Source organism: Mastacembelus armatus, chromosome 9, assembly GCF_900324485.2.
Source record: "Mastacembelus armatus chromosome 9, fMasArm1.2, whole genome shotgun sequence".
Taxonomy (NCBI): Eukaryota; Metazoa; Chordata; class Actinopteri; order Synbranchiformes; family Mastacembelidae; genus Mastacembelus; species Mastacembelus armatus.
Genome location: NC_046641.1, coordinates 9,076,443 through 9,088,964, shown reverse-complemented (window position 1 = coordinate 9,088,964; position 12,522 = coordinate 9,076,443). Strand labels below are relative to the sequence as shown.

Below are 12,522 nucleotides of genomic sequence, written 5' to 3'. Positions count from 1 at the left end.
CATAAAATCAATAGTGGCGTCATTATGGGAATTTTGCTGTTGTAGTTTTGTTCCTGTGTTTGTGGGCCCATTTTGTTGTTATCATGTTGCCATTTTTCATACTCCAAGGGAAACAAAGGCAAACAGAGATAACCTGACATAACACAAATAGTTCAACTGTAGCAACAATGCAGTCCTGATGCAAGGAAAACATGTTCAGCAATGGACCAAGTCAAAGGTGCATGTTTTGTTGTCACTCCTTTGGAATAAAATGAAAAGCCAATTCTTTCCGCTGTAACAATTCTGTGCTGAGGTTTAGCAGTCACACCAAGAAAAATCCACCGAGTGGGACAGATTCACTATACAATAGTATAGTAGTATACTATACACACACACAGTAATACTACTATTGCTGAAGTTTTGCACGAAATAGCAGACAACACAGTAGATAAGACGGGGGAGAAATGTGCATGTCTTAAATAGTTCCTTCTTAAATGACTCCTAATCAGCTAATTGTCACACATAACTGCCTGATTTAGCCATACACTGCCATCTAGTGCAGTGATTTGTGATTGCCAGAACTTCATAAAAGTACAAGGTCTGGCTGCAACACATCTACTTTTGTTCTCAGTTTTCAATTACTGTGAGATTCTCTGCTCCACTTTCATTCCCATGAAATGTCTGTTTCTCTATTCTCAACCCAGAGAGGGGGGGCTCTACTTCCCAGAGGCCTGATGCTCTGGCACTGGTCCGTTCAGTTATATCTTGAAGATCAAGAGTGGAATGTGGGTGTCTTTTCTTTATCAGGCTCTAAGTAAGGAAATGTGATTTGGTGATATTACTCTGCCAGATTTGATATCATCCCTAGCAAATTAACACTGCAAACAGTATCAAACTCCACAGGTTAGACCCAGGTTTGATCATTCAAAAAGACCAAGCAGAAAATCTTTTGCATGTTGATTCCAGTCAACCCAAAACACCTTTAGCCCACAGTCAAATGCTGCATCACATCGTGTTTTAATTCTTTAAAGGAGGCTGCAGGCCACCTGCAGACCCGCCAAAACTAACCTCAACAGGCTGAAGCCAATCGGCCTTGTCTTCATTAAAGTCAGTAACAGATGACTTCATTTCCAGACAGGCTCGTCTGTTTGATATGGCTCAAAGTGAACTCACCGGAGCCACACGTCGGGAAGTGACATCTATCACCGTTGCCGGGGTGACTGTATCCAAATACGTGCTGTCGCCTGGATACAGCGTCCAAACAAAAGGCTCACAGCTAGCGGGCGGATTTGGCTGGCTGGATCCAAGATGAGCCGACCTAAAAAAGGGGTCAGCCAAAATGGAGGCCCAGGAGGTCATCTCTCTGTGTTTACTAATAACCAGACCGCAGCGGCTACAGCGAGTCCCCAGACAAAGCTACTGTCCGTCTTCAACAGCGATACTCACGGCAGGAAGGTTTACCTGGCAGGAAAAGGTGAGTCCGCTCATCCGGGTTGTTGTTTCTATCCGAAGCCGAAGCATGAGAGCCCCTGGAAACACGTGGTAGTGGAACAAGTATTCACATCTGCTACTTAAGTCAAAGTATCTGTAGGAGCCAGTGTTCCTCTGTTGGTGTGGTTTCATTTGGTTTGGTTTAGGGTTATTTTGGTGGTGGTGTTTTATGTTTACATTTACAGTGGCACGGTGACCTATATTTTATTCGACCACTGGTGGCAGCGTGTAATATATAATAAATTAATAATAATAAAGCGACTAATGGTAGGACTGTATTCAAATCCTGCTTAAGTAAAAAGTAAAAACATAAATCATGGAGAAAATGGTCCACCTGAACGCTACTGCAATTATTTATTACATTTTTGGATAAATATTAATGCTGCTCTATTGTACATGTTGAATTTTCTAATTCAGTTGTTTAAGATTGGAGCAATTTGAAGTACTTTAATTACCAAATCTGCAGCATCATATGCATAAAGATGTCGCAGGTTTGAAGTTTTCACTGGAAAAAGATGCAGATGCATAATGGATGGATCACAGATGCATTGGAGTCAGAATTACATTTGAAATGTAGTGGAATAAAAATATAAATTTACATTCCAGTAAAATTTCTACTGAAGTACTGCTACTTATCACCACTAGTATTACACCTGCTGCTATCAGTCTGCATCAGCTTTTATAATTGATTATGGAGATGTTCATTGTTATGTTGTGTTATTAGACTGTTGTCATGACAGAAATAATGTACAGCTTAACACATATTCTTGGAGGAAGCTGGGTGACTACGATAGCTGCAGGGTCTCAGTAGATCAGAGTGTTCTTAAACTTAATTTTAGATCAATGCTAAAATTACTGAGCTTTTCTTATGGATCTCTTTCTAAATGCAACAGATGAGCTACTAAGACAATGATTCAAACAAACACTAGAATATCTGTATCTTACCTGGACAGTGAACCTTTTCCAGGATTGTTGTTCTGAACGGCCTGATTCTTGTTTGTTTCTCGATAATCTGATATTTACAAATTAGACACATATACACATTAAAACTGAAACACACGTTTAAGCATAAGAAAAGAATAAGAAATTCAATATCTTAATGATTTTTTCAAAGTTGGACACAGCCTTTTGTTGAATGATAGACCTGTTGCAAACTGTCTTGCAGAGATTTACAGCGAGGATGGCAAAACCTTTGAACTACGACTTACAGGAAAAATAAAGCAACAGCTGAGTGTAGATCCCACTCTCCGACCTGAGTATCCATCTTCCTTTGGTCTGACAGAATTCACTCGCCGGGCGACTGAGGTTTCTTTGGGGAAGAGATCTCTGCCTTTATTAGAGAACCGGGTAATCCTCAGCCATTCATGTACATTGTAATAGATTTCACATTGAAATTAGAAACAAGCATACAGAGATGAAGCAGTAGCCTTTAGCAGCTCATCAAATCAATCAGCACTGTCATTACTGCACTGAGCAGTGGATTTAGCTTCAAAGTGAGTGAAGACAAGAGCAGTGTTCGTGTTTTGGCATCATAGACACATAAATAATTGTTGGTATTTCCTGACTTTTGTTTCAGGTGTTGGGTATCCAGACTCCTGGCTTTACTGCAGCTGTGCGTCTTGGGGCTGAACTCTTGAGGCAGTGGTATGACGTCAGTGCTCCTTGGTGCGGGCCGGTCTACCTCTCTTCACCTTGTGAAGGTAAGTAAAACCTCATTTCCTCTGAGCAGCATTTAGAGACCTGCAGGTGCATTGGCTTTAAAATGTTGGTACACTTTAGCTCTTGAAACACAAATAACACACTGTTCTTTAGTTAATGATCATGGAAGGTGCCTGCACCTGTGTCCACTACATTTACCTTGACATCATATTATCAGACTAGAGGATGACCCATATGTGTACCACAAATGAAGGAAATATTCACATACAGCAGACAGCAGTTGTATCCATAGCAACATAATTTACACAATGTATAGGTTAATAGGTGACTCTAAATTGTGCATATGTGGGAGTGTAAGTGCCTATGTGTCAGTCCTGAGACTGACGATCGGTCCAGGGTGTACCCCACCTCTCGCTCAGTGTCAGCTGGGATTGGCTCCAGCCCCCCACAATGCTGGAAGGATAAGTGGTAGATAATGGATGGATGGATAAACACAACACAATTTCTGAGATCTCAGAGGGAAAGATCTTGAAAATGAACAGAATGAATGTGCAGACAATGCATAAATCTTGGCGGACATGTCAGACATTCACTGAAGCTTTTTACATCTTCGAGATACAATATAATCATGTAATGTATGCAGATGTGGATTATTTCAGTGGAATTCGTAGACTGGGGAAACTACAAAGGTACAGAAAACAGTGTTGTCCTTGATGTGAACCTTTCATTTAAATTTTCCAAATCATAATATGATATACAAAGATGTGAAAACACACTCCATGTGATAGAGACAGCAACTGAAGAATGTAAAATGACTTTATTCAGCCTACAAATACAGCTCAGCCTAGATGCTGGAAGGTCAGATAATTCAGTTAAAACATTATAAAATGAAAGAAAATGATTGATTGTTTTTCATATATCCTGAGGTCTAAGGCAGCATTGATCTGCTTTAGACATCTAATATAATACTTTGCCTTGATCTTCTCTGCAGACTCACTGGCTGGAATCTTCCAAGCAGCAGGAATCCAAGATATCCGTGATTATTATTACTGGGATGACAAGCAGCAGAGCATTTGTTTGGAGAAGCTTCTGGAGGATCTGGAGAAGGCACCAGAACGAAGTGTTGTTGTTCTGTCAGCATCTGCCCATTATCCAACTGGAGCTGACCTCTCACAGAATAAATGGACCATGATTATACAACTAATCTTGGTAATGGATGTGTACGTTTTTTAACAGGGGCTAAAAAATTTTTTATTAGGCATGTAGCTCTTCACACCTACTTAAATTATCATTTACTGTCTTGGCACTGTTTCAACAGAGGCGAAGGCTTTTCCCTTTCCTCTTGCTGCCTACTCAGGCTCTCTGCTATGGGGATTTACAGCGGGACGCTTGGCCTGTACAGTACTGTGCTTCGCAGGGCATCGAGCTCCTCTGTGCTCAGTCATTCTCCCACTGCTTTGGACTGTACGGTGAGAAAGTCTGTTTTTCCAAGGTTTTACGCATGTCACTTCCAAGGTGTGTCACTTCGTAATGTTAAATCAACACAAAGTACATCCCAGAGCTGTTCTGATATAGTGTTGTCATGATACCAGAATTATTGCTACCAATACCTGCCTAAGTACCTTGAGACCACTGCTGAAATGATACCATGGAAAAAAATACTAAACCATCAGGAAAATTAATGGACAGAACAGAACATCAAGAAAGATATTTTGACGATGTCAGTGCTGTGGAGAATGAGAGGAGGGGAGGGGAGGGGAGGGGAGGATAGAAGGATAGAAAGATAGAAAGATAGAAAGCAGAGCAGAGAGGGAGGCAGAGAAAAGGAGAGACAAGCTCAGTGCACTGATGGGGAGTCCTCCGGCATCCCAGGCCAATTTTTTACAGCAGGGTTTCGCGATGGCTTTCTAGAATCGGTACACCGTGCAGCACTATTCTGATATTAAAAGATAATATAGCCAGTCAATCTTCAGTGTTTGTTTATTTTGTGCAGTCAGATGGTGTTAGTTTCAATGGACTAGAATGACTACATTTTCATGTTTGTCTAACCCATTATTTGGTAGAAAAAGCATGTTCAAAGTATCAAAGAAGTTACAGTCACATTGTCTGTTTCCATCCAATTTTTCTCGAGGGCTCTGTTTTAGTATCAGGTAACTTGTGAGGCAGATCAGCCTTTTCCTTGTTTCTATAAAACTCAGTGAATATACACTTGTCTAGAACTGAGTAGCATATTTTATTTTCTAATCCCTAAGTGTTCTTTTCAGTGCTAGCTTTACAAGAGATAGAGAAAAAAAAATGACATTACTATTGTGAAAACATACCTAGTGTTTCTTTACCACCACTATCTGCTTTTACTTCTCTCCACCAGGTGAGCCTGTAGGACACCTGCTGTGTGTCTTAAAACAGAACTCCCTCCTGTTATCTGTGCAGTCTCAAGCTGACAAAATAGTCAGATCACTGTGGGCCCAACCATCTGTAGGAGGAGCACATGTTGTTGCCACAGTACTCAGTAACCCAGCACATCTTGTCGAATGGTGAGTCACACACAACTTGAATGAATATTTATAAAATGTTACTAATGAGATAGCATTGCTACTGTATCTGTAGATGCCTATAATGATGAAGCATGCAAGGCTTCAAAAAGTTAAATCCCTGTGTGCTAATTTTAATGATACTGACAAACTCCTTCATTTAAACTGTGCACCCTTTCCCCACTTAATTCTTTGACATTTAGCAGGTATTTAATTATATACTGTAATTATCATTTCCCAAATGTTGTACAATTTGTTTCCCAGGCAGGGAGAAGTTAAGCAGATTGTCGAGAGATGTATGCTGATTAGACACATTTTGCAAGAAAGGTTGAGGCTGTTGGGAACTCCAGGTTGCTGGGACCACTTGACTCAACAGGGTGGACTCTACTGTTGTATTGGCTTGAATGGTGAGGAGTAAACAGCTTCTTTAATTGAGCTGCTTTTCTAATAATCAAGTAGAGAACGATTCAGTACACATGCCACTAATAATAAGGAAAAATACCTATAATAATAATTTTTAGTGCTTTTCTGTACATTTGGCTTGAATTGATTTGGCACATGCCGTACTTTTTTCACAGGCTGACACTGATTGGCTTGCTTTATTCTTGTATAATTATATGGCTTAACCTTAATCTGTGTTTTACTGGATGTTTACAGACACTGATTGATTAACAGTAGCTTTTATTGGTTATGAAATGGCTGAGTGGTTTCCTCCAGGTACTCTGGTTTCCTCCCACAGTCCAAAAACATGTATGTCAGGTTGATTGGTGACTCTAAATTGCCCATAGGAGTGAGTGTGAGTGTGTGAGGTTGTTTGTCTCTATGTGGCCCTGTGATGGACTGGTGACCTGTCCAGGGTGTACCCCTGCCTTTCACCCAAAGAGAGCTGGGATAGGCTCCAGCTGATCCCTGTGACCCTGGTTAAGGAATAAGCGGGTATAGAAAATGGATGGTTATGAAATTAAGCTTTTCCAGATAGATATTTTGTTAGAAATACTATATTTATTTATTTTATAATATTCTACAATAAGGCAACAAAGTCCATGGTGTGGTCCATGGTAGAGTAAGTACTGATGTTCTTTCACTGTACTTTTTGTGTTTTTTGGGTTGCTTTAGGTCAGCAGGTAGAATTTCTGTCAAAGAGGAGACATGTGTACCTCCTTCCCAGTGGCTGTCTAAATGTGAGTGCAATCAACGGCCGTAACCTGGATTATGTGGCCGAGTCCATCCATCTGGCGCTTACCACTTCGCTCTGACTATGTGACTTGATCGAGATCTGAAATCAGTGTCAAAGGCAACACATTCAGATTGAACCTTTCATATGCCACATGGCTGAGTTTCAAGTACGATCTGATTACTATTGCAGGTCCAGATATTGCAAAGTAAATGCAGTTAAACATAGAAAAATGTGAGAGCAAAATATGATTGCTTATTGAGTTGCCACTGGCTTTTTATGACAGAGGTCCAATCAGTAACTGTAATAGAACCAGGCTCTGATGGCCTTTCATATGGGAAGACATGAGTGTTTTGTGCGCGATACTCAACATACAGTCAAGCATACTCAATTGTAGAGTAATAAGAAAGTACTCTATATGCAGAACGGTGCTTTTCAGCATAATCCATGTCATTGTACTATAATTAACAGTCCATTAATGCATAGAAAGTTTAAAGTAGCAGGTAGTAAAGTTTGGGATAATTTCTTAATTAACCTGGTTAGCTTCCCCTGGTGATCAAGTCTTATCTCAGCCTATAGTACATCATCATTTATTTATTATATTTTATAAGAAACTGAATTTATCAGATACATGTAGTTGAGTAAAAAGTACAGTATTTGCCTCTGGAGTGAAGTGGAGCAGAGGTATAAAATTGAAAAAACGGCTATATTCAAGTAAGGTAGAAGTACCACAGAACTGTACTTATACTTGAGTGAATGTACTTATGTTATTTTCAACCACTGGTAATATTCAGTAAATATGAAACTGTGTTTAGTTTTCTGTAACAAAACACTGCCAGTTGCTCAGAGACGTAAAAACTTCACTGTATATCTATAATTTTTCAGCTCAGTTTATAGTCTGCCATAACTGGGAGACTCAATAAGACTATAATCAGCAGCTTGTTAGCTTAACTTTGCTCTTTAGCTTTGTTCTGTCCAACTGTAGCATAAATCATGCATCAGCCATAGCTCTAAAACTCTGGTTTGTTAAATCTGTATAAAACCAAGTGTAAAGAAGTCCATTAATATAATTACTACATTTTACTGGGAGTTCCACCACCGTGACAATACTATAAATTGTTGTTTTTACACTTTGGTTTTTGATCTGTTAAGACAAATGTGTTGTCTTTATGAGTGCTGATAGGCAGATTTAGTTTCATTTGTACAGAGCCAAGCTAACTACTCTCCACTCTCTTGCGCTCATACAATCTGTAGTATAAATGATCCTAAACATGCAGGCTGCTGAAAATACCTTCATATTTAAAGTGTAATATTAGACAGGTGTCAATCTTAACGACAGGAAGGTCAATAAACATATTTCCCTTAATATCTTAATTATTCCTTTACAAATAGAAATGTAGCATGTAAATGTTATAAACGGGGATGTTTTATATTAGCTGAGTTTACAGTGAGTTGTTCTAATTTGAATATTAAAAATATGATTAGCTCTTTGTATGTTTATTTGTCATGAGTTGGTGAGAAGGAGAGGAGGTAGGACCCAAATGCAGAACACAAAAAGAGTTTTATTTCCTCCTGGGATCACCAGAGCATAGGGAAAAATAACAACTAAGAGCCGAATGAAACGGAAACTAAGAATATCCGAATGAGACGGTTATAGAGTTAGACGCATACACCTTCCTAGTCATCAGGCAATGCCACAGCACCGACAAAGGGAACAGGGAAGTATATATAGTGAGACAACAAAGGAGATTAACAACAGGTGAAATCAATTAGGTGAAGCTGCCAGGGACCAGTGCGAGAGAATGAGGAAGTCTCTTCAGAGTAAAGGTGCCTGGCAGGAAGTCCCAAAGGGGAATCAGGACAATATTATCCTTTAGAGACAAGATAATCTGTATATGATGTCCAGACTCCCACACACTAGCACTGTTTAATAGGGTATATAGGGCTTATCTGTGGCTAAAGAGTAACCTTTATAGGGATAAGCCATTGACAGCCAGCCATACTGTATATTACTTACTGCATTCTAAGCAGAAAGGATGCTTTATGAAATCCTTTCAGTTGTGAATATCAAGTAGAAAAATAGATCTCAACTGTATTACACAAACACCCTGTGCATAAAGCAGATAGGTTTGCTAAGTAAACAACCTTGACTAAAATGGCTCTGCAGGGCTGTAGTACTGATAGCTACACTCATATCTGACTGCAAAAGAAGTATAAAGTCCAAAATGGCAAAATAAGAGAAAATTAAATTATTTTATTGAAAACATTTTATTTCAAGATTAATTTTCTTAATGGTGCAAGTTTAAGAGGTAGGGTGCTTCCCACATAGTAACCTTTCACCTGTGAAGAGTTTTTTTTTTCTTGTTCCTTTTTGCTTTAAATTGTGATATGATCCTAATGTTTTTAGGTGCATTTCATTTCCATCACATGACTTTCCACATGATATGAATGTGGTATACAGCAAATGACTGTTTGTCTAAAAACATCAATGACTAAGCCTCTCTATTATGTACATCTGTGTAGAAATAATGAAGCAATACAAAATGAGCATTATTTTATTAAGGAAAAACACTTTTTCTTTTTTTTTAGAAAACATAGGGGTTTCATCTGACTAACTTTATATCCTTGCCAGCTCTGCTTTCATTTGTGAGATGTGCCATTATTGTCACTGTATGCTGTTTAGTTCTGAGAAACAGGGTGCAACAAGGTATTTAATGGAGGCAGCGTGCTCACTCTTTTATTTCAATGACCTTGGATGAACAACGAGGATAATCAACATCCAACATCATACAGACTCTGAGTCATTAGACTCTGTCTGGAGCCCATTGAGTTGCATTTGACCATGTCTACACATGTACACTGTTGGCAGATACCAGCCCCATATCACAAGTTTGGAATAAGTTGTTGACACACATCCATAATATTCGACGTGCCCTTATCCCTGTATGTGTTAATAAAGAGGATCGCCTAAATGTAAATATTACCATGGAAACGTAACTTACACACACACACACACACACACACACACAGAAATCACTAGGTTTTATAACAAAAAAGACAACCATTTCATGAGGATCATGAAAATATCTGAATATAAACAAGCACCTGAACAGTGTTTGAATAGCTAAATTGTCAAACTGCATTATCTGCAATAAATACTGATCAGACATCAATACCCATGACTTTATAATGAAGTAACCTTTTATAAATGTTTATTTTATTGCGATTAGCAACTATTTTACAAGTGCTAACAAATTATATAATTATGTCACAAAAACATTTCTGGGTTATGGAAATTCCTTTGGATAGTGTTTATTCTTTGTTTATCAATGACTGATCTATAAAACATTAGCTAATTTATGATCAACCCACTAATAAAATCATTAAGCCTTTAGGAGACTTATTGGAAAGTGGCACCCATTATAGTTACTAGAAGCAGGTTTCAGGGATTATAATGGACGGTTTACTTTGGTCCAAAGTAAATATCTCAACAGAACAACTACTGAAATATTGCCATCAGCAAGTCAAAATTGCGAACACTTTTTGTTTACTGCCTCAGCATAAGAAGATATATATGCAATTCAATCCTCTCCTCAGCAAATTAACTCAGATTGTAATGGTGAAATCACATGCCAGATAGCAGTCTAAATAGCTGTTCAACTTTGACTTGTCTGAGCAGATCTCTAAAATCTCACAGCAAGATGCCAACTGAGGTACTAAATTTAGGGCACATTGGGCCCCACTGACTAGACACAGAGCAGCCTTTCATTACCAGAAGAGTAAATAATTTCAGGTCTTCATATTTTTGCCCAGCCTTCAAGGGCACTTAAAAAAGGATGTGCTGACAGTATGACTAATTGTGAGTGAACAAATGCTATTAACTTCAAACAAAAAGAGCCCATAATAAAAGTCTAACTGCCAATTACAGACAACTTATTCCATGGCAACATAACTCATTTCAAGTGGAGTAACAAATAACAAGAGATCTGTGCCATCCTCTGCAATAATTATGATTAAACTATTAAAAGCCTTGATTCTCTGGACAGAACACTTTCAGAAAAATACCTCTTCTGGTTGAGTGATACATGAAATTTTCCTTCTTTAATGGAACCATATCATAGTTGAGCTTCTAGTTCAATATTTAAAAATTTTCTATAAACAAAAGTTTGTCATCAAAACTCTTATCATGCTAATGACCTAATGGCTTAGTCATAAGTCAGCAGGGCGCTGGCTGATGTTTGTGATAGGGACCTGGTACAGGTTTTCACAAATTCTCCAAATAGTTTTTAGAGTGCTGCTTACCAAAATGATAAACAACATTATTTAGGTGTAACCTGATCTGTAGAGGCTTTATGACCTACTCACTCTGTGACTCTATCTGTAACAAAACAAATAACTCTACTATAGGGAGATTTTTCAGAGCGTGGGTCTTTTGCTATCAGCTATGACAAATTTTAAAAGGCACAGCAGACCAAATAAATAGATTTACTAGTCAGAAGCAGGTTGTTCTTAAATTCCCAGGGTAACATTGTTATTTAGTGCATTTAAAACAAGATCAATAGTTTGATGGGAATGTTAACAGTTTTTGGTCATGAACCAAAGTATTAGACATATTCATTTTACCCAATGGTGGTTATTGGCTAACCACAATTTTTACAGTTTAACATGAAAGGACCATGAACGTAGTCACACCATCCTGTGAGTGCCTGATCCCATCAGCTTTTGGAAGCTAAGCAGGGCTGGGCCTGGTTAGTACTGGGATCAGAGACCGCCTTAGAAGACCAGGGGCCACTAGACTCAGCCACTGAGGTTGCACAAGCCAATCCGGTTTTAGTGTTGGTCCCAAGTAAGTGAGAGGGTTGCATCAGGAAGGGCATCGGGCATAAAACTTGTGCCAAATCAATCATGTGGATCAATTGATCCTCTGTGGCAGTCCCTAATGGGATCAGACCAAAGAATAGCAACATGCCTATGCCAAAATTCATGACAGTCTATATAGTTGAGGAGACATTTATTCATGGAAACCTCATGACTGAGCTAGAGGAAAGGGACAAAATCACTAAAGTCAGCAAGGTTCATCTTCTTAGTGAAGTGTTTGTACAAAATTTCATGGTGTGGTATAAAAACTGGGAGTTACTGAGGGAAGTGTAAACAGGTGTGGAAATCAGGACAGGATTGGGAATAACACCTCAAAGAAAAGCCCATAAAATAATAAGGCCAGGGATGGGATTGTAACAGGTGTTCCTAGTGCTGATAGCATGGCTAAAATGGATGAATCAAGAGTTAAACATATTACCCAAACAAAACAAACATTTTAGTTTGTAAGGCTTCCTCTTGGCGACCTATGACCTATCATACTGTCAACTGTAACAGATATTTTGGCTGGAATCACTCTAAACTATGGTCAAACTACATTGAAAATAATCCAGAATATAAATCAATAAATTATAACATTACTCAAACTACAAGGTAGATAAGAATTAGATGAAGGTTGAATTATTTGACAGCAATGTAAGAGCTGTCTGCAGGTATGAGACACACCATGGAGACTCATCAGATCATCCAGTTCTTTATTGCTCAGGCCTGATGATTTATTTTCATCACAATTGTGTATTTGGAATTGAAGACAAGTTATTTCAAAGTGATTTTTCCAAGAAGCTTACAACATATCAATAGATTTTAATGCTA

General features: G+C 38.6%; 1 protein-coding gene across 1 annotated transcript; it reads left to right on the top strand.

The window, feature by feature from the left end:
- The first annotated feature begins 1,253 nt into the window (after positions 1 to 1,253).
- On the top strand, positions 1,254 to 9,791 carry got1l1 (glutamic-oxaloacetic transaminase 1 like 1). Its single transcript, XM_026320680.1, has 8 exons — positions 1,254 to 1,453; positions 2,636 to 2,817; positions 3,047 to 3,170; positions 4,121 to 4,338; positions 4,448 to 4,598; positions 5,498 to 5,663; positions 5,925 to 6,067; positions 6,777 to 9,791. The coding sequence occupies exons 1-8, from the start codon at positions 1,288 to 1,290 to the stop codon at positions 6,914 to 6,916; spliced, it is 1,290 nt and encodes a 429-aa protein (XP_026176465.1). The 5' UTR covers positions 1,254 to 1,287; the 3' UTR covers positions 6,917 to 9,791.
- Positions 9,792 to 12,522: the final 2,731 nt, after the last annotated feature.

Excerpts from the sequence above, each read along its gene's own strand:
- got1l1 (XM_026320680.1), top strand. The coding sequence starts at position 1,288 with ATGAGCCGACCTAAAAAAGGGGTCAGCCAAAATGGAGGCCCAGGAGGT. Across the intron at positions 1,454-2,635 it reads GGTTTACCTGGCAGGAAAAG|AGATTTACAGCGAGGATGGC; the intron begins GTGAGTCCGCTC and ends ACTGTCTTGCAG. Across the intron at positions 4,339-4,447 it reads TGATTATACAACTAATCTTG|AGGCGAAGGCTTTTCCCTTT; the intron begins GTAATGGATGTG and ends CTGTTTCAACAG.